Source organism: Mesoplodon mirus (genome assembly GCF_964341445.2).
Source record: "Mesoplodon mirus genome assembly, chromosome: X".
Lineage (NCBI taxonomy): Eukaryota > Metazoa > Chordata > Mammalia > Artiodactyla > Ziphiidae > Mesoplodon > Mesoplodon mirus.
This window is the reverse complement of record NC_138981.1, coordinates 60,141,275-60,163,769: the sequence shown is the minus strand read 5'-3', so window position 1 is coordinate 60,163,769 and position 22,495 is coordinate 60,141,275. Positions and strand designations below refer to the sequence as shown.

Sequence of the window (22,495 nt, the reverse complement as noted above, 5' to 3'; positions counted from 1 at the left end):
TTTATTTAAAAACTTTTCTACTTGCTTATCAAATTCTCTGAGGGCAAGAGACAGATAAGTATAAGCACAGTTTGTCTCCTTAATCTTTTTGGATGGTCCATTATCAGAACATCTGAGATCAGGGAGGGACCTTACAAATATTACAAGTGCCTGGAAGTAGAATAGGAAGAGCATCTACTATATGCCAGGCACTATACTACATTTTTTATACAGTCTCCCTCATTTTACCTTCATAGCTACCGTCGTAAGGGTGATTTTATTTTGTAAATAAGGAAACGAAGACTCAGAAAAGTTAGGTAGCATGCCCAAGGGCAAGTGGTGGAGCTTAATGAGTGCTTCACAAGACTAATTTTCATTACTGGCAACAATTAGTGAGGAAAATCCATCAAAGTTCCTATGTCCTCAGTTCCACTTCAGAGAACACATCACATCCACCCCTGCCACCCATCGATACCACCAACCTCCAACAGATCTCTCCCACCTGCTATCTCTTACCTCTCAATTAGCTGTTTCCCTAAGACAATCTTGGTCCCTTCAACCTTGATAAGTTCTTCATTATCATTATGAATGACTGTCTTTTCCAACTCTTCCTCCTGCTCCTCTGTCATGGCAACAGGGTTGGAAGGTGGAGCATTTGTTTGATAATAAAGGGGGCAAAATTTGTTTGTTCTCATGTGCCCAATGGCACCACAAGCCCCACATTTCAGCTGCAAAAGGAAAAGTATCAACATGTCAGAGGTAAGCAGGCTTCTTCATGTGAGCTTTAAGAAATATATAGAAGGCAGACAAGAAACAAAGGCAGGCCCAGAACTTTTATTCTAACAGAATCGTTATACGCCTTTCAACCAGAAGGCACTAGACAAAAGTGCATGTATGGAAATGACACATTAAAAACAAAATGAAATCCAGAGACTGAACATTACTTTAAAAACCAAGTGAGGGAGAAAACGGAGAGGATTTCTATCCCCAATTCAAGTTGTAAACTATGAAAATATTAAATATGCATAAGAAAGGCTATTGGAAGCCCAAGGCTGCATTCAGCCTCACAGGCAGCCAGCCTGGGTGTATTCCCAGCCTCAAGGAAAAGGCTTAATAATACCAAGTCTCCGGGAATTCCCTGGTGGTCCAGTGGTTAGGACTCTGTGCTCTCATTGCAGAGGGCCTGGGTTCAACCCCTGGTCAGGGAACTAAGATCCCACAAGCCGTGCAGTGTGGCACAAAACCCAAAAAACAAAAAAACCAATCTCCATCTTACTTTTGCAACTGCCCTCAGTTTCATCTGTAAAATGGATCAATACTGCATCATACAACACTTATATAATATCACATAGAAGAAACATTAAAATACTTAATGACCTCAGTACATGTTAATAGCAGTTCACATTTGTTGAGAATTTTACAGTTTATAAAGTGCTTCCCATGCATCATTATATACTTTAATACAACACCAGTGTGAGATAGGTATCATTTTATAGAAGAGAAAACAGGTTTGGAGAGGTTACGGTCACAAAGCTACTAAATGGCAGAACGAGAACCTGAACCCAGATCTTCTGTTTCCAAGTCCATGGCTCTTTCCACTGTACCATAGTTGCCTCATTTTGTGATGCACGTTACAGTTACACTGCACAGTAATATCTGGAATCCCACCTAAATTATGCAAAGCAACCTGTATTGTATGTTTTTTTCTGTTGCTTCTTTTAATACATGCAATTTAAAAACAAGATGTGTTCACATATGTACATACATGTGGTTAAAAAAAATCCACCACACCTATCTCAACTCACAGAAAATATTTCCAATGGATGAAGTATCAATGACACCCAATGACACCAGATCAAGTCTGGTGTTGTCAGTACCAGTCACAATAGTACTAATAACACCCAAGTGGCCACATCAATTCAAACTAGTTTTCCACAATACTGCCCTCATTCCCAATAAGGGAGGATGCCAAAAGCTAAGGGAAAAGGTATGCTTTCTTAGTTACGATCACACCACATATACTTACTTTTAGGTCAGGACGCTCCTTCATTTTTTTGGGCTTCTTCTCAGGAGGACCCTTAAGCTTCTCCTTTTCCTGGTTTCGCTTAAGCCGCCTCAGTTGCTCTTGAATCCTCCGCCGTTCTTTTCGCATCTCTTCTCGATGCTGCTCATCAAAAAGGGCAAATTTACGACTAAATAATGGGGAAAAAAAATCACAGATCCATAAGCAAACTTAAACCAAGAAGACTGTCCTGATAGCAAACATCTCAGAACTAAAGTAATCCATCAAGAATGAAACAAAAGGGGCTACCTGGCATCCCCATCTATCCTGCTCATCATTCTTCCACGTGCAGAGAGGCACCTCTCTCAGAATGAGAAGCCCTGAGGAGTCCCTAAGATTTTTGCCAACCAATCAATGAAAACACAAAGGACCCACTGGAACTAAAAACATGCCTTTATTTTGCAGCAAATTTGGAATTCTCCCTGTGATTTGGCTTTGTTCAAACCCAAAGTTCTAAAGGCAAAATGGTTGCCAATTAACACAGACTTCCAGGGACAACTGTGCAGAATCCTGTCACTAAAACTCAAGCAACAGGAGGAACCAAGATGGCGGAGTAGAAGGATGTGCTCTCACTCCTTCTTGTGAGAACACCAGAATCACAACTAGCTGCTGTTGGACAATCGTCGACAGGAAGACACTGGAACTCACCAAAAAATACACCCCACATCCAAAGACAAAGAAGAAGCCACAATGAGATGGCAGGAGGGGCACAATCACAGTAAAATCAAATCCCGTAACTGGTGGGTGGGTGACTCACAGACTGGCAAACACTTATACCACAGAAGTCCACCCACTGGAGTGAAGGTTCTGAGCCCCATGTCAGGCTTCCCAACCTGGGGGTCCAGCAACGGGAGGAGGAATTCCTAGAGAATCAGACTTTGAAGCCTAGTGGGAACTGACTGCAGGACTTCGACAGGACTGGGGAAAACAGAGACTCCACTCTTGGACGGCACACAAAAAGTAGTGTGCGCATCGGGACCCGGGGAAGGAGAAGTGACCCCAAGGGGAGACCGAACCAGACCTACCTGCTAGCGTTGGAGAGTCTCCTGCAGAGGCCGGGCGGTGGGGGGGGGGGGGGGGCGTGGCTCACCATGGGGACAAGGACACTGGCAGAAGAAGTTCTGGGAAGTACTCCTTAGTGTGAGCCTTCCCCCCAGAGTCTGTCATTAGCCCCACCAAAGAGCCCAGGTAGGTTCCAGTGTTGGGTTGCCTCAGGCCAAACAACCAACAGGGAGTGAACCCAGCCCCACCCATCAACAGTCAAGTGGATTAAAGTTTTACTGAGCTCTGCCCACCAGAGCAACAGTCAGCTCTACCCACCAACAGCCCCTCCCATCAAGCCTCTTAGATAGCCTCATCCACCAGAAGGCAGACAGCAGAAGGAGGAAGAACTACAATCCTGCAGCCTGTGGAACAAAAACCACATTCAGAGAAAGACAGACAAGATGAAAGGGCAGACGGCTATATACCAGATGAAGGAACAAGGTAAAACCCCAGAAAAACAACTAAATGAAGTAGAGAAAGGCCCCCAGAAAAACAACTAAATGAAGTGGAGATAGGTAACCTTCCAGAAAAAGAATTCAGAATAATGATAGTGAAGATGATCCAGGACCTCGAAGAAAGAATGGAGGCAAAGATCGAGAAGATGCAAGAAATGTTTAACAAAGACCTAGAAGAATTAAAGAACAAACAAACAGAGATGAACAATACAATAACTGAAATGAAAACTACACTAGAAGGAATCAATAGCAGAATAACGTATAAGTGATCTGGAAAACAGAATGGTGGAATTAACTGCTGCGGAACAGACTAAAGAAAAAAGAATGAAAAGAAATGACGACAGCCTAAGAGACATCTGGGACAACATTAAACGCAACAACATTCACATTATAGGGGTCCCAGAAGGAGAAGAGAGAGAGAAAGGACCCGAGAAAATATCTGAAGAGATTATAGTGGAAAACTTCCCTAATATGTGAAAGGAAATAGCCACCCAAGTCCAGGAAGCACAGAGAGTCCCATACAGGATAAACCCAAGAGGACACACACCGAGATACACAGTAATCAAACTGGCAAAAATTAAAGACAAAGAAAAATTATTGAAAGCAGCAAGGGAAAAACGACAAATAACATACAAGGGAATTCCCATAAGGTTAACAGCTGATTTCTTAGCAGAAACTCTACAAGCCAGAAGGGAGTGGCATGCTATACTTAAAGTGATGAAAGGGAAGAACCAGACAACCAAGATTACTCTACCCAGCAAGGATCTCATTCAGATTCGATGGAGAAATAAAAAGCTTTATAGACAAGCAAAAGCTAAGAGAATTCAGCACCACCAAACCAGCTCTACAACAAATGCTAAAGGAACTTCTCCAAGTGGGAAACACAAGAGAAGAAAAGGACCTACAAAAACAAACCCAAAACAATTAAGAAAATGGTCATAGGAACATACATATGGATAATTACCTTAAACATGAATGGATTAAATGCTCGAACTAAAAGACACAGGCTTGCTGAATGGATACAAAAACAAGACCCATATATACATACTGTCTAGAAGAGACCCACTTCAGACCTAGGGACACATGCAGACTGAAAGTGAGGGGATGGCAAAAGATATTCCATGCAAATGGAAATCAAAAGAAAGCTGGAGTAGCTAACTCATATCAGAAAAAATAGACTTTAAAATAAAGACTGTTACCAGAGACAAGGAAGGACAATACATAATGATCAAGGGATCAATCCAAGAAGAAGATATAACAATTATAAATACATATGCACCCAACATAGGAGCACCTCAATACATAAGGCAACTGCTAACAGCTATAAAAGAGGAAATCGACAGTAACACAATAATAGTGGGGGACTTTAACACCTCACTTACACCAATGGACAGATCATCCAAAATGAAAATAAACAAAGAAACAGAAGCTTTAAATAATACAACAGACCAGATAGATTTAATTGATATTTATAGGACATTCCATCCAAAAACAGCAGACTACACTTTCTTCTCAAGTGTGCACAGAACATTCTCCAGGATAGATCACATCTTGGGTCACAAATCAAGCCTCAGTAAATTTAAGAAAATTGAAATCATATCAGGCATCTTTACTGACCACAACACTATGAGATTAGAAATGAATTACAGGGAAAAAAACGTAAAAAACACAAACACACAGAGGCTAAACAATACGTTACTAAATAACCAAGAGATCACTGAAGAAATCAAAGAGGAAATCAAAAAATACCTAGACACAAATGACAGTGAAAACATGACGATCCAAAACCTATGGGATGCAGCAAAAGCAGTTCTAAGGGGGAAGTTTATAGCTAGACAAGCCCACCTCAAGAAACAAGAAAAATCTCAAGTAAACAATCTAACCTTACACCTAAAGGAACTAGAGAAAGAAGAACAAACAAAACCCAAAATTAGCAGAAGGAAAGAAATCATAAAGATCAGAGCAGCAATAAATGAAACAGAAACAAAGAAAACAGTAGCAAAGATCAATAAAACTAAAAGCTGGTTCTTTCAGAAGATAAACAAAATTGATAAACTATTAGCCAGACTCATCAAGAAAAAGAGGGAGAGGACTCAAATCAATAAAATTAGAAATGAAAAAGGAGAAGTTACAACAGACACCGCAGAAATACAAAGCATCCTAAGAGACTACTACAAGCAACTCTATGCCAATAAAATGGACAACCTGGAAGAAATGGACAAATTCTTAGAAAGGTATAAGCTTCCAAGACTGAACCAGGAAGAAATAGAAAATATGAACAGACCAATCACAAGTAATGCAATTGAAACTGTGATTAAAAATCTTCCAAGAAACAAAAGTCCAGGACCAGATGGCTTCACAGGTGAATTCTATCAAACATTTAGAGAAGAGCTAACACCTATCCTTCTCAAACTCTTCCAAAAAATTGCAGAGGAAGGAACACTCCCAAACTCATTCTATGAGGCCACCATCACCTTGATACCAAAACCAGACAAAGATACTACAAAAAAAGGAAATTACAGACCAATATCGCTGATGAATATAGATGCAAAAATCCTCAACAAAAGACTAGCAAACAGAATCCAACAAGACATTAAAAGGATCATATACCATGATCAAGTGGGATTTATCCCAGGGATGCAAGGATTCTTCAATCAATGTGATACATCGTATTAACAAACTGAAGAATAAAAACCATATGATCATCTCAATAGATGCAGAAAAAGCTTTTGACAAAAGTCAACACCCATTTATGATAAAAACTCTCCAGAAAGTGGGCATAGAGGGAACCTACCTTGACATAATAAAGCCCATATATGACAAACCCACAGCAAACATTCTCAGTGGTGAAAAACTGAAAGCATTTCCTGTAAGATCAGGAACGAGACAAGCATGCCCACTCTCACCACTATTATTCAACATAGTTTTGGAAGTCCTAGCTATGGCAATCACAGAAGAAAAAGAAATAAAAGGAATACAAACTGGAAAAGAAGAAGTAAAACTGTCACTGTTTGCAGATGACATGATACTATACCTACTATACATGATACTATACTATACATGATACTGTACATATACAAGAATCCTAAAGATGCCACCAGAAAACTACTAGAGCTAATCAATGAATCTGGTAAAGTTGCAGGATACAAAATTAATGCACAGAAATCTTTTGCATTCCTATACACTAATGATGAAAAATCTGAAAGAGAAATTATGGAAACACTCCCATTTACCACTGCAACAAAAAGAATAAAATACCTAGGAATAAACCTACCTAGGGAGACAAAAGACCTGTATGCAGAAAACTATAAGACACTGATGAAAGAAATTAAAGATGATACCAACAGATGGAGAGATATACCATGTTCTTGGGTTGGCAGAATCAATACTGTGAAAATGACTATACTACCCAAAGCAACCTACAGATTCAATGCAATCCCTATCAAATTACCAATGGCATTTTTTACAGAACTAGAACAAATCATCTTAAAATTTGTATGGAGACACAAAAGACACCGAATAGCCAAAGCAATCTTGAGGGAAAAAAACAGAGCTGGAGGAATCAGGCATCCTGACTTCAGACTATACTATAAAGCTACAGTAATCAAGACAATATGGTACTGGCACAAAAACAGAAACAAAGATCAACGGAACAAGACAGAAAGCCCAGAGATAAACCCACGCACCTACGGTCAACTAATCTATGACAAAGGAGGCAAAGATATACAATGGAGAAAAGACAGTCTCTTCAGTAAGTGGTGCTGGGAAAACTGGACAACTACATGTAAAAGAATGAAATTAGAACACTCCCTAACACCATACACAAAAATAAACTCAAAATGGATTCGAGACCTAAATCTAAGACCAGACACTATAAATCCCTTAGAGGAAAACATGGGAAGAAACACTCTTTGACATAAATCACAGAAAGATCTTTTTTCATCCACCTCCTAGCGTAATGGAAATAAAAACAAAAATAAACAAATAGGACCTAAAGAAACTTCCAAGCTTTTGCACAGCAAAGGAAACCATAAACAAGACCAAAAGACAACCCTCAGAATGGGAGAAAATATTTGCAAATGAATCAACAGGCAAAGGATTAATCTCCAAAATATATAAACATCTCATGCAGCTCAATATTAAAGAAACAAACAACCCAATCCCAAAGTGGGCAGAAGACCTAAATAGACATTTCTCCAAAGAAGACATACAGAGGGCCAAGAAGCACATGAAAAGCTGCTCTACATCACTAGTTATTAGAGAAATGCAAATCAAAACTACAATGAGGTATCACCTCACACCAGTTACAATGGGCATCATCAGAAAATCTACAAACAACAAATGCTGGAGAGGGTGTGGAGAAAAGGGAACCCTCTTGCACTGTTGGTGGGAATGTAAATTGATACAGCCACTATGGAGAACAGTATGCAGGTTCCTTAAAAAACGAAAACTAGAATTACCATATGATCTAGCAATCCCACTACTGGGCATATACCCAGAGAAAACCGTAATTCAAAAAGACACATGCACCCCAATGTTCATTGCAGCACTATTTACAATAGCCAGGTCATGGAAGCAACCTAAATGCCCATCGACAGACGAATGGATAAAGAAGTTTTGTTACGTATATACAATGGAATGTTACTCAGCCATAAAAAGGAACGAAATTGAGTCATTTGTTGAGACGTGGATGGATCTAGAGACTGTCATACAGAGTGAAGTAAGTGAGAAAGACAAATATCGTATATTAACATATGTATGTGGAACCTAGAAAAATGGTACAGATGAACCGGTTTGCAGGGCAGAAGTTAAGACACAGACAAACAAATTAACCAAAAAAACAACTAATACTAAACTTTCTTTGGGTTATTTGTATGGACATACGTTAATATAAATGTTTCAGACATTACATGAAATTTCTAAAAATCTTATATGTTCCGGTATAATGTTATAAGTCATAGTTCTAGTTATTATTTTAAAATGTATATCTCAGAAACAACGAAATTTCCTTGTCAACTGCATTATTATGAACTTTCATCAAATCTTTAACCGTGGTCATTTTTAAGTCTTTTGTCATTTACAGACAGTTCTGGACGTACTCTGATGCTTTTGCAAAAATGTTCCTATAAAAGTTTTTCATCTTCAAGGAATTCATGGAAAAGACTCTGACAAGTACAGGTTTCTGGTAACTGACTATACTGCTGAACTGAATGAACAAGCATTTTCAGAACTCTAATGGAAAACTGATGAATTCATAAAAGTGCTAACAAAAGATCAAGATGGGGCTTCCCTGGTGGCGCAGTGGTTAAGAATCTGCCTGCCAATGCAAGGGACATGGGTTCAAGCCCTGGCCTGGGAAGATCCCACATGCCACGGAGCAACTAAGCCTGTGTGCCATAACTACTGAGCCTGAGTTCTAGAGCCCACGAGCCACAACTACTGAGCCCATGTGCTACAACTACTGAAGCCCGCGCGCCTAGAGCCCGTGCTCCGCAACAAGAGAAGCCACAACAATGAGAAGCCCGTGCACCGCGATGAAGAGTAGCCCCCGCTCGCCGCAACTAGAGAAAGCCTGCGTGCAGCAACAAAAACCCAATGCAGCCATAAATAAATAAACAAACAAATAAATACTGAAAAAAAATCAAGATAAAAAAATTAATTACATGGGACTGAGTGAACTGATGAGGATGATTATAATTTTTGTGACTTTCTGTTTGAATAAAAAAAAAATCCCCCCCCCCCCCAAAAAAATCCCACAAGGACTGAGAGGCAAAAAATATACAAATCAATTTTCACTGCAAAGTAAAGGAGCTGTTACAGTGGAGGATTACTGGACTGAATGTCAATACTATGACATAGTATGAGTGTGTTTCGTGTTTGGTAATTGCAATCATTGTTGCTTTTGTTGTGGTCATCCATTTACAATGCTTGGTGTCAGTTTATTTATCTCTTGTAAAAATAAAATACAGTGTGTGTGTGTGTGTGTGTGTGTAAATAAAGAATATTCAAAAAATAAAAAATTTTTTAAAATTTAAAAATAAAAAATATAAAAAACTCAAGCATCCACCCTCACTCCCTTCCCCATCATTATCATTCTCCTTATCGCACTGGAAAGTGGGGAGGGAGTCAAACTCACATGAATTCCTCATCTTTTGTGGTCCGTATACGCACGTAGGCATCAATGACAGCTGGCTTTCGGACGGTCTCACAGCGAACATATTCTTTCCCCTCTTCATCGCGAAATGTGCGACAAATCTTGAGACAACGGCCAGTGGCAGAAGAGTTTAGGCTAGTCACAGAAGCTGTGTCATCATCTCTGTGATTGTTTCCTGATGCTGCTGAGCCTGCTGCTGCAAGGCAGAAAAAGGTTTCCACAAATTCCCCCTACCACCCAAATGGCCATTTTCTTGGGGTTGAGTGGAGACCCTGAAGCTCAACATGCCACAGAACTATGTTTCTACAGAAAGCATCAGTCACCACCAGCCCCAAGGATACACTGAGTTGTCCTTTCCTGACTTCATTTTACCATTGTCAAGTTCTCATTTTTGTAAGTACAAAAAGTTCTGAAAGGATCTCAAAGAAACACGTTTGTTATATAAGGGACAGAAGAGCAGTAGCTGTATTCTGATTCCTCTGAACAACAGCACAAGAAGAAAGTCCAAGCAGGAAGCAGTTGATGGTCACATTATAGAAAAGCACCCAAGCACCCAGGGGAAAAAGATGGCACCACAGAAAAAATCCAGAGTCTCAAGGTCTAGAGTATGCTTCTCAGACTATTAATATGAACGAATAGGAATCATCTGAGGATCTTGTTAAAATACAGATTCTAATTCAGTAGGTTTGGGGTGAGACCTGAGATGCTGCATTTCTAACAAGCTCCCATGTGATGTAGATACTGCTGGTCCAGGACCACACTCGAGGAAAGGCTTTATCACATCTTTACAAAGTAGCCAGAACAACAGAATTACACAAAGCTTTTAGAGAGAGGAAACAAAGGAAAGACTACTGTGAGTGAAAATAGTCATTTAAACCTTCATCTTCAGCCTTTATCTTCTCTCTCAGTATCTACATCCAAGTTTTCAATTGCCTACTTGACATCTATACTGGGAGTATCATGGGGACCTCAAACACCACGTATTACACCTTTCCTTCTTAAACCTGCTTCTTTTTCTGAAATTTACTACTTTAATCAATGGTACCACCATCTTTCTAGCAAGCAAGAGTGAAATCTTAAGGTCCCTTTTTCTCTTTTCATTCCCAGTGACCAAATCCCAAACTAGTTTAGGCCTTTCTCATCCTCACCGTCAACTTATGCAATTTTGGTTTGGTGATTTTAAACTTTTTAGGGTCTAAGACTCCTTTAAGAATCTTCTGAAAGCCATGGATTTTCTCAGAAAAGGCACATTTGCACAGAATTGTACATGTGATTTCAGAGGGTTCATTAACAACCCCCCAATTCATCCACAGATTCTGTATTAAAAACTCTTACCCTCTAGGATGAATGCACAGAAAACTCAATTGATGTATAGCACTGATAGCCCTGGCTTGGCCAGGCCAAATACAGACAGAGGCAGTAGTGGACTGGCAACATCTCTTCAATTTGTGCCCCACAGACAAACCTAGAATCCAGTTTGCAGAATCTCTCTACCTCATCAACAGGCTTTTCTACACTCATCCCCTACTTCTTCTGCCTCCAGCTTTACCTCAGTTATTAGCGTGGTTATTTACACTTTTTTTTTTTTTTTTGCAGTACGCAGGCCTCTCACTGTTGTGGCCTCTCCCGTTGCGGAGCACAGGCTCCGCACGCGCAGGCTCAGCGGCCATGGCTCACGGGCCCAGCCGCTCCGCGGCATGTAGGATCTTCTCGGACCAGGGCACGAACCCGTGTCCCCTGCATCGGCAGGCGGACTCTCAACCACTGCGCCACCAGGGAAGCCCATTTACACTTTCTTGATCTTTCTTTTTCTTATCTGTCTGTGAAGTCACTACCCTCACCCAGTAGCATCCGCTGCAGTTCCTTCCGCTCCTGCTCCTCCCGCTCACGTGACAGCTGAGAGCTTGTTTTCTTATTCTGCAACATGTTCTCGATGTTCTTTCCCATCTCCTCAAAGTCACTGTCTTCAGCTGAGCTGCTATCTGTGTCAGTTGATAAGATTTCAGTTGATGACAAAACCCTAAAAAGAAAAAACGTTAAGAAGAGGGAATCATAAACGTGTAGAAACAACTGAAGAAATACAGTTTTAGTTTAGGCAAAAGTAGGAAATTGAGAAATCAACCTTAAAAAAGAAATATTCAAAATCCACTAAGACATGGGACCCTGAACAGAGAAGCTCTACAAAGTTTTCCCAGAAATTTAGTCACAAGGCAAGTTCAAAATATGAAATAGTACGGCAACTCTTTCACAATTCCTGGAAAAAGCCTGAGAAACAAATCAGTACACTGGTCATTTTTAATAGGGCATTACCATCCTCTAACCACTAAGCCTACTGTTGCCTATCACCACTATAATGGCTGCCAGGCCCAAGTAGGCCACAAAAGTTGCCATGGAACCTAGCACTTCTTGCCATTCAAAACCTTTGCCAAGCTGCTTTGAAGGGAGTAGGTCCTCTAGCAGTATTATGAATAGACACCACCCTGAAATCTCAGATACCTGACCACCAGTCACTTTATTAGGTGACCTTCTCTTCACTATAAAATAATGTCTGGGACCCCCAGCTTTCCAGCCTGGATTTTCTACAGCACTAAAACAACACACTTGTTCTGCAGGTCAAAGATGCGCTGACATTCCTCTTTGTAACGCTCTTGATGCTCAGCCACAGAAAACCTTGATCCACGGGCAAATTTACTCATGGGCCCCTCTCCAGAGCGGGCCTGTTCTGTTGACATTGTGCGTACTACATCGATCACTTCCCAGCGGGACAACTTTTTTATCTATAAGAGACACACACAAATCATTCAGGGATTTCAAAGGACAAACCAGGATACATGGTTAGAGTTAGACAAAAAAAAAAAACACAAAAAAACAACAACAATGAAATCACCCAAAACAGGTTAAACAGAAAGCTTTGGGAAAGCTAACTCCTGAAAAACTATCTAAGATCCAGTTTACCACAACCTACCCTACAAAATTCTCCAGATTAGTTCCTAACATCTGTCTCCACCAAGCTTTTCCCTCTCTATACAAAGCCCCTAGGAGCCTGTAAGTCTTCCTCTTCCACACCCACCTCTTCCTCAGGCACGCCAAATTTACGTAGAAGTTGCTTGGCATTTTTCAGTGAAAGGCGACGGAGGTCTGCATCTGTTCCTGTCACTGTCTTCTTCACTGGCTGAGGCTCCTTATCATCCTACCTCAGAAACAAAACAAGAGAGAACACTAGTAAGTTGAATTCTTTATAGTAGGCATTTAAGTCATCCTGTCAACATTTTAATGGCTTTCCAGATCCCCACCCATTCATCTGCATTCCTTAACCTCTATTTCTTCCTCCCTTGATTTTTAACCTCTAGAAATTCAGACAGTCTCACCTTCTGCTGTGTTGGTTTGTTTGGAATCTTCACATAGGAGAATCCTTCACCACACCCTGTGGGATCTGCCACCCCAGTCACCTCCAGGAGACACTTGCCCTTCATGGCAGCAATGAAGGCCCTTGTGGTGTTCCAAGGAGCAGTGCGAACCTGAGGTAGAGAAAAATATTCAAAGGGTGGTGGGAAACATTTGCTCTATGTCTAGCCATACTTAGAAGGTGGGGATAATTACAATAATGTACAATTTGATGCTTTCTTAAACTGCCTACAGAGATCAATAGTTACATAAAGCTGCCCAGTACTCAGCCTGCTGTTCTTTCCTATGGTACTTAAATCATGATAATAAATAGAGGCCAAGACCTCAGCCAGTATAAGTAGGAATATGTGGAACAGTGGTACCTTCAGCCCCATATCCCTTGGGTTTGACTGAGAGTTCTCAAAGACAGTGTTGCCCCCACTCTCATGATGCTCAAAGAGTTAAGTTAGATTGATGACCACATTTGACTGTCCAATTGCTCAAACGCCTTCTTGAGAATGACTCTCACAATTAGATGATAAGCATGCTTTACAAAAGCACTGGCCCCAATCCCAGTAGCAATAAATTAAAGTGTATTCTACCTCTGCCACTGGTTTGGTCAAAAAGGCCTGTCCTCTCCTGGGACCCTGAATAGTGTTCATCGACCCCATTAAATAATCAGGCAGTTAAGACAAGGGGAATGTGCTTGTCCAAACAGACCAGTCAAGAGTATAAATTATTAGCTAGAAAGAGGCCAATTCTCTACTCGAGATTCAATCTTGAAGGCCATTCAACAAAATCTTTAATTTTGGAAATTCTTAGACATCCACTCATTGTTAACTCCAACCTCAAAAGAATAGTACAACAATGCTTCTTTAGTCACTCTGCCTGACCTCACTGACAATCATTTACTCATTTAACAAATATTTATGGAATATCTACTACATGTCAAGCACTACTTTCTCAAGGACCTCATATTAGTGAGAGAGAGACAAATAAACCAACAAATTCAATACTGCATGATCAGTGCCATGATAGGAAAGTAAAAAGTGCTGTATGTACACAAAGAAGGAAAGGATGGTGATCCAATCTGAATGAAGGGTGGGAGTGAGGGCAAGAGTTGGGGAAAGCTTCCAGGAGAATATAACTTGTAGATGAAGGTCAGATGACAGAGGAGTGGAGAGAAAACATTCTAGGCAGAAGGAATAGCAGTTGCAAAATCCCAGAAGAGAGCAGAAAGAAATTAAGGGAACTGAATGAACTTCAGTATGTTTGGAGCTTACAGTATAAGATGGGCAGTGACAGATGAGAGGAGGTGATAGTTGTATTACAATACAAGACCAAAATCATGAAGAGCCTTATGAATCATGTTAAGGATTTCTTCCTACAAGAAATGAGGACCCAAAGGAAGTCTTTGGGCAAGAGAGTGATATGACCAAATTTTTGTTTTAAAAGATCATTTAATTTTTTGACAAATGGTACTAGAATAACTGGACATCCATATGCAAAAAAATGAACCTTAGGGCTTCCCTGGTGGCGCAGTGGTTGAGAGTCTGCCTGCCAATGCAGGGGACACTGGTTCGTGCCCCGGTCCGGGAAGATCCCACATGCCGCGGGGCGGCTAGGCCCGTGAGCCATGGCCGCTGGGCCTGCGCGCCCGGAGCCTGTGCTCCGCAATGGGAGAGGCCACAACAGTGAGAGGCCCGTGTACCACAAAAAAAAAAGAACCTTAATCTACACCTTGCACCCTAAACAAAAATTAACTCAAAATGGATGTAACCATAAGATCTAAAACAATAAAACCTTTAGAAGAAAATATAAGAAAAAAACTTTGCAACCCTGAGCTAGATTAAAATATCTTACATATAACACCAAAACCACAAGCAACAAAGGAGAAGATTTACAAGTTAGACTTCAGCTCTTCATAAGACACTGCTAAGACAATTAAAACACAAGCCTCAGATTGGGAGAAAAATCTTTGTAAATCACATACCTGGATAAGGAACTCGGACCTAGAATACATAAAGAACTCTCAAAACTTTAGAAGAAAACAAACAACGAATTAAAAATAAAAATGGGCAAAAGAGATACAGACCCTCAACCAAAGAAGATAACTGGATGATAAATAAGCACATAGAAAGATGCTCAACATCTTTAGCTATCAGGGAAATGCAAATTAAAACTGCAATGACAGACCACTTCACACCCACTAGAGGCGGGCAATAATAATAATAGTAATAATAATAAATAGAAAATAACAAGTGTTGATAAGGATGTTGGAAAACTGGAACCCTCATACACTGCTAGTAGGAATGTAGATGGTGCAGCCACTGTGGAAAAGTCTGGCAGTTCCTCCAAAGGTAAAACAGAGTTACCATACAACCCAGCAATTTCACTTCTAGGTATTTACCCCCCACACAAAATGTATGTCCATATAAAGATTTATACATGGATATTTAAAGCACCTTTATTCATAATAGCCAAAAACTGGGAACAACCAAAATGCCCTTTGACAGGTGATTAAACAAACTGTGGTACATCCATACTGTAGTATACTACACAGCAAAAAAAGGAACAAACTATTAATACACACAACCACCTGGATGAATCTCAACATAATTAGAGTGAAGAACACAGACAAGAAAAAATTTATACTTTCAACAAATGGTGCTGGGAAAATAGAATACCCACGTACAAAATAACAAAGGTGGACCTTTACTTTACACCATATACAAAAATTAACTCAAAATGGGACAAACACCAAAATGTAAGAACTAACGATGTAAAACTCTTAGAAGAAAAAATAGGGGAAAAGCTTCCCGACGCTGGATTTGGCAATGATCTCCTGGATATGGAACCAAAAGCACAAGCGACAAAAGTAAAATTAGGTAAACTGGACTACATCAAAATTTAAAATTTCTCAGCAACAAAGGACACAACCGAATGAAAGCCAACCTATGGAATGGGAGAAAATATTTGCATAACATATATCTGAAAAGAGGTTAACACCCAGAATATATAAACTCCTGCAACTCAACCACAAAAAGCAAACAACACAATTCAAAAATGGGCAAAGTGCTTGAACAGACATTTCTCAAAATAAGGCATACAAACGGCCAACAAGCACATGTAAAGACACTAATCATCAGGGAAATGCAAATCAAAACCACACTAAGGTACCACCTCACATCCATTGAGATAGCTATTTATCAAAAAAACAATAAATAACAAACGCTGACAAAAGTGTGGGGATGCTGGAACTCTTATACACCATTGAGAGGAATGTAAAACAGTGCAGATGCTTTGAAAAACATTATGGAGGTTCCTCAAAAAACTATTGATAAAAATAGAATTACCGTATGATCCAGTAATTCCATTTCTGGGTATATATGGAAAAGAATTGAAAGTAAGGTCTTGAAGAGATAGCTGCACACCCATATTCATAGCAGCACTATTCACTACAGCCAAGAGGTGGAAACAATGCAAATGTCCATAAATGGATGAATGGATAACCAAAATAATATTCCATGATATACGTGTGTGTGTGCATATATATCACAGAATATTATTCAGCCTTAAAAAGGAAGGAAGGGCTTCCCTGGTGGTGCAGTGGTTAAGAATCTGCCTGCCGGGGCTTCCCTGGTGGCGCAGTGGTTGAGAGTCCGCCTGCCGATGCAGGGGACACGGGTTCGTGCCCCAGTCTGGGAAGGTCCCACATGCCGCGGAGCGGCTGGGCCCGTGAGCCATGGCTGCTGAGCCTGCGCGTCCGGAGCCTGTGCTCCGCAACGGGAGAGGCCACAACAGTGAGAGGCCCGCGTACCACAAAAAAAAAAAAAAAAAAAAGAATCTGCCTGCCAATGCAGGGGACATGGGTTCGAGCCCTGGTCCGGGAAGATCCCACATGCCGTGGAGCAACTAAGCCCATGTGCCACAACTACTGAGCCTGCGCTCTAGAGCCCATGCGCCACAACTACTGAAGCCTGCGTGCCTAGAGCCACAAGAGAAGCCACCGCAATGAGAAGCCCGCGCTCCGCAACGAAGAGTAGCCCCCGCTCGCCACAACTAGAGAAAGCCCGCGTGCGGCAACAAAGACCCAACACAGCCAAAGATAATAAAAAACAAAACAAAAACTCTCTAAAAAAAAAAAAAGGAAGGAAATTCTGACACATGCTACAACCTGAATGAACCTTAAGAATATTATCCCAGATGAAATAAATCAGTGATATAAAAACAAATACTGTATGATTCACTTAGGTGAAGTACCTAAAGTAGTAAAATTCATAGGGAATTCATAGGGACAGAAAGTAAAATGGTGGTTGCCAGGGGCTGGGGTAGGGAAAAACGGGGAATTACTGTTTAATGGGTAATAGAGTTTCAGTTTTGCAAGATGAAAAGAGTTCTGGAGATTGGTTGTATAACAATGTGAATGTACTTAACACTACTGAATACACACTTAAAGGTTAAGATGGTAAATTTTGTGTTACATGTATTTTACCACAATTAAAAAAAAAAGAGTACATGTAACTGTATGATTCCATTTATCTAAAATTCTAAAAAGTGCAAACTCATCTATAGTGACAGGAAGCACATCAGTGGTTGTCAAGGGACAGGGAGGGTAGAGAGAAGGGAGGAGAGTGGAGAAAGGGATTTCAAAGAGGCACAAAGAAACTTGTGGGGGTGACAGATACACTCATTATCTTGTCACGACAATTTCACAGGTATAAACATACAACAAAACGTACCAAATAGCACACTTTAAATATGTGCCGTTTATTGTATGTCGATCATCTCAATAAAGCTGTTTTTTTAAAAAAAGGATAAATGGGATGTACTAATAAAGATTAAAGTCATACCTCATCATCAATCTTCATCTGGAAATCTTCCTCATTTTCCTCTTCTGGAGCAAAAAAGGACTTCTCACCATAGCCAGCATCCTGGAAAAGGACACATCCATGCGTAAGACAAAGCACAAGTTTCACTGAATACGAAGTACAGAACACCAAAGCCCATTTTGCATACAGAATGGATTCTGTAAAGTCTTAGGCGTACCTATCACCATTCTACATACTTAGGCTAATACATGTGGACAGTTAAGGCCCATAAGGAAGCGGAATAGAGATGCTCATTAACTCAGTGGGACAGAGTTGTGCTATCTCACCCCAGCTAGATCTTTCCTATTTTGGCCTGATAAGGACATTATGCTTCTCTAAACCACATGTCCAGCACCATCATCATCTCTGCCCACCTGGAAGGCTATGGAAAACAACTAAGAAGTACTTTCCCTGCTAACACAACTGTCTTACAAAGAACAGAGATTAAAACCACCACCCAAATGAATGAGCGACCATTTTCAAAGCAAAACAATAGGCCCTAAGTCCCTCACTAAGCCTTCCCACTGGTATTTAACTACAGTGCAGTTTACCCCAGAACTGATGTACACAGAGTACATCATACAGTTTGACTTTATAAACAGTTGGTAATAATCTAGTAACCATCATTCGTAAGCCAGTGAGAGAAGTCTTCATCCTCATCTCTCTGAAAAAAACCCATAGGCATAAGTAGTGCCTAAGAGGAAGGTATTCACCTTCAGCCGCTGCTCTGCCGCTATCATGCTATAATAAGCGCAGCACTGCTCTGGAGACACCATAGCCCTGATCTCCTCCTCAGTTGGTAAACGAAAATCAGACTTCAGCACCCACCAGTTTGAGTCCATGCCTAGAAAAGATAGAGAAAATGAGACCATTCTGAATTCCAAAGGCCCTTTCATTGACAGCAACAGGGACAGCAAAACAAGACTGAACTAGGCAATGTCCTAGAAGGTATCAGGCCTAGCCACAGTTAGCCTGACTGTCCGGCAAAGAAAAGCCCTGCTGCTAGGTTTCCTACATCTCATGTAAGACATCCAACAATCACACTGAATTTCCTGACAGGCAAGATTAAATAGCAAAAAAAAAAAAAAAAATTAAATAGTAATCAGAGCCTCCATAATTAGAAGATTGGCTACCTCCTTTTGATGACTTTTTTTTTCTACTTTATTAACTGTATGTTTATCCTTTTAACTGGAAGCCCTAATTCCTTTCTTGGAGAGAGGCAGAGAGGACATATAATCAGTCACAACTGATGACCTGTGCGTTTGAAGTCAGCGCAGAGCTTTAGCCTCTTCCGGATGCTGCTTTCTGAATGGGAAGGAAAGGCTTTTTTTATATCTTCCATTCGGATCCGCCGTGGCCGATCTTTACTCTTCCAGAACAGGCGGTAAATAAAAACCTGCCCAACAAACCGAATTTTTTTTATTTGGCAAAGTAAGGATAAAAGTCCTCCCCAGGGCCCCTTCCCCTGTTATCCCCTATGTGTTCTGATCTTTCCTGGTATGCCCCCAAATCCACATATCCTTTTATGTTCACCCAGACCCCCTCTCCCTATCCTCTCATCCTTACCTGGAGAAAGTCTCGAATATGTGTATTGGCCCTTTTGGAGTTGGGCCCAGGAACTTCAGACAAGGGGCACTGCTGTCCAACCACAAAAATATCCACTAATTCCCGAATATAGTAACCTTGTCTTGTGCGAATGATAAGGAAGTCAGTTTCTGGCATCTTATGAAGATAAATTGGAGCACGAAAAAGATTGTTCTCAAATGCCTAACAGAAATAAAAACACAAAAGTTATATACAGAAAAACCCTGGAAATTTAGTAAACTAATGAGAAAGGAAAATCAAGCTTGTTTGCTCTCTATCCCCATTATGCCATCTAAGGTCTATCGAATAACATAAACAAATTATAACATGGAATATCAAATGAGATTAGACAGATAATTTTTTACCCACTGGCTACCTTTAAGAGTCAGTAGTAGGGAAACTACAGGATTTGGATTCAGATGACACTGGCTCTGCTACTCACTGTATGATGTCAGGTAAATTACTTAATATCTATGAGCTTAATTTTCCTCATCTACAAAATGGAGATATTTAAAACACCTATACCTCACACGATTGCTATAAAGATTACATATGAAAATCACTTTATAAACTAACAAGTACCATACTATTACCCTAGACCTAGCATAGCCCTTGACATAATATGTGAGATCAAAACATTTGTTAAGTAAATTAATAAAAAAATAAAACAACAAAAACAACTAATGAATTAGAAAGTGTGCTAGAAAAGACAGACTAAACATGCAGGACAGAAACATTTGAGCTTGTTTAAGTAGCAGCCAGATGAGGATCAACTATCACAAGAACCTGTGATTCTAAGGAAAGACTTCTCAAAAAAATCAGAAAAGTAGAAAGAGGGAGGATCTTCAATAGATAGGTGTGGAAAGAAAATTCTAAATGTGAAAAAGAGTTACAGGGGAAGGTAAAACGGATCTCCCTGAGAGACTACAAAAGTAGCCACAAAAGAAGGGGATGGACTGGTAGAAAATCTCAATAGAAAGTTACAGGGATAGGAACTCCAGGAACAGTATGAAGGTGATACTCAAAATCTGGTGGGAAATGGATTACAGATGTAAAGGATAAAAAAACAATGTGCTTGGTAGATGCTTTAAGAGAATAAGCAATAGAGGCAATGGAATAAAGTAGGTACAAGAGCAGGTAAAATGGTTAAGATTGCCAAGAGAAATGAAGTGGGGCGGGAGTGGGGGGGAAACAAGGTAGAAGAGTGCTAAAGATTTCCTCACATCATTTGTGGACCTCTGTACGTTCCCTTAACAAAATATGTAAAAGCTAGGTTACCAGAGGGCATATCTCTGTACCCATCAGAACAAAGAGGGGAAAAAACCATTTCACTACAGCTGGGGACTGTAAGTAGCACAGTTCAGGGTGGTTCAATACTCAAAATGACCACGACTAATATAATTAAAACATACCCATCTTACACATACAAATTAAACATTCATAAATTAACTATAGTAAATTTTTTAAAGATTTTTTTTTAACGTGGACCATTTTTAAAGCCTTTATTGAATTTGTTACAATATTGCTTCTGTTTTATGTTTTGGTTTTTTGGCCCCGAGGCATGTGGGATCTTAGCTCCCCAACCAGGGATTGAACCTGCACCCCCTGCATTGGAAGGTGAAGTCTTAACCACTGGACCACCAGGGAAGTCCCTATAGTAAATTATTAATCCCAGGTTGACTTCCCTACGCCACCCAGATGTTTCTGGACTTCTTACCACTATGTATTTTCAAAAAACGATTTCAAATTTAACTTACTGAATAACATAATAAGGAGCCAGTTTCAATAAAAAGATGCAAAAAATTTTGGATTATAATCATTTTTAGTTTATATTGCTTTTTCCCATACCTGATATATAAATAGTATCTCAATCAACTAAAATTGGTCCTTTCTGGGCTGACTAGCTCCTCATCTATCAATTTCCTTAGGGAAGAGTTACAACAGGAAATAATTCCTTACCTGCAGTAATTGTCCAGGATGGAGTGAGCCTAGAAAAGGAGATGTATGGCAGTAAACAGTTTCTCCATATTTACAATCTGGGGCTCCAGGATCTTTTCCGGGTTTCTATAAGGAATGCAGCAGACCCAGTTACTATCCCAGAATATAATCAATAAGCCTACACAAAATATTCCATGAGCATAGCATTCTTCTAATAGTACTACCTGCAAAATGGATACCATTCCTTTCTCCCAATAAATTTCTAGTATAAAATAACAAAATACACGTTCACATATGATCACTGATATTTAACTACAGCTATGCTAACAACAAAGATTTTCTGAGCAAACTCACCCGCTTATAGTAGTTTTTAATCTTGGTTGCCATGCCAACCTGCATCATTAATGGTCCATTTTCCTCACTATATTCTGCAAGAATAAGATCTCCATCTTTGCCTGTGAGGTCCTGAGGTGTGCGCATGAAAAACATCTCTCCACCACCTGAAGCTTGCCTCTCTTGTTCTCTCATCTGCCGAGAACAGACAATACAGTACAGCTACTGACAGGACAGTAATTACAGAGTGATGTTATTCATTGAGACATCAAAAACTTTTACTTGCTTTTTTTTCCAATTTCATTGCAAAAATTTTCAAACATAAAGTCAAAACTATGAACACCTATTATCCCACCACTTAGATGTAACTTTATATTTTGCCATATTTGTTTTATCTGTAACTATCTCTCAATAGATTTTGCTGAACCATTTTTCAAAGTTGCAGTTATCATGGCACTTCACTGCATTTGCACATGCATATCCCAAGAATAAGGACATTCTCCTAAATAACCACAATAACATTCTATCACATCTAAAAAAATAAATAATTTCCTAGTATCATCTAATATCCAGTCCATCTCCCCCGTTTGTACTCCAGTGTCTTTTTTTTTTGCGGTACGCGGGCCTCTCACTGTTGTGGCCTCTCCGCGGAGCACAGGCTCCGCATGCGCAGGCTCACTGGTCATAGCTC

At 40.1% G+C, this 22,495-nt stretch overlaps 1 protein-coding gene across 3 annotated transcripts in view; it reads right to left on the bottom strand.

The window, feature by feature from the left end:
* TAF1 (TATA-box binding protein associated factor 1) overlaps window positions 1–22,495 on the bottom strand; it is a 77,424-nt gene that overhangs the window by 43,228 nt on the left and 11,701 nt on the right. For all 3 annotated transcript variants that reach the window (XM_082609091.1, XM_082609092.1, XM_082609093.1), the window contains exons 13-25: window positions 21,826–21,999; window positions 21,493–21,597; window positions 19,516–19,716; window positions 19,204–19,345; window positions 18,663–18,793; window positions 17,932–18,012; window positions 13,063–13,212; window positions 12,765–12,884; window positions 12,296–12,471; window positions 11,536–11,714; window positions 9,677–9,890; window positions 2,006–2,171; window positions 496–707 (exon numbers count right to left, since the gene is read on the bottom strand). In XM_082609091.1, coding sequence (XP_082465217.1) covers window positions 496–707; window positions 2,006–2,171; window positions 9,677–9,890; window positions 11,536–11,714; window positions 12,296–12,471; window positions 12,765–12,884; window positions 13,063–13,212; window positions 17,932–18,012; window positions 18,663–18,793; window positions 19,204–19,345; window positions 19,516–19,716; window positions 21,493–21,597; window positions 21,826–21,999 — 2,051 coding nt within the window. The remainder of the gene's footprint in view (window positions 1–495; window positions 708–2,005; window positions 2,172–9,676; window positions 9,891–11,535; window positions 11,715–12,295; window positions 12,472–12,764; window positions 12,885–13,062; window positions 13,213–17,931; window positions 18,013–18,662; window positions 18,794–19,203; window positions 19,346–19,515; window positions 19,717–21,492; window positions 21,598–21,825; window positions 22,000–22,495) is intronic.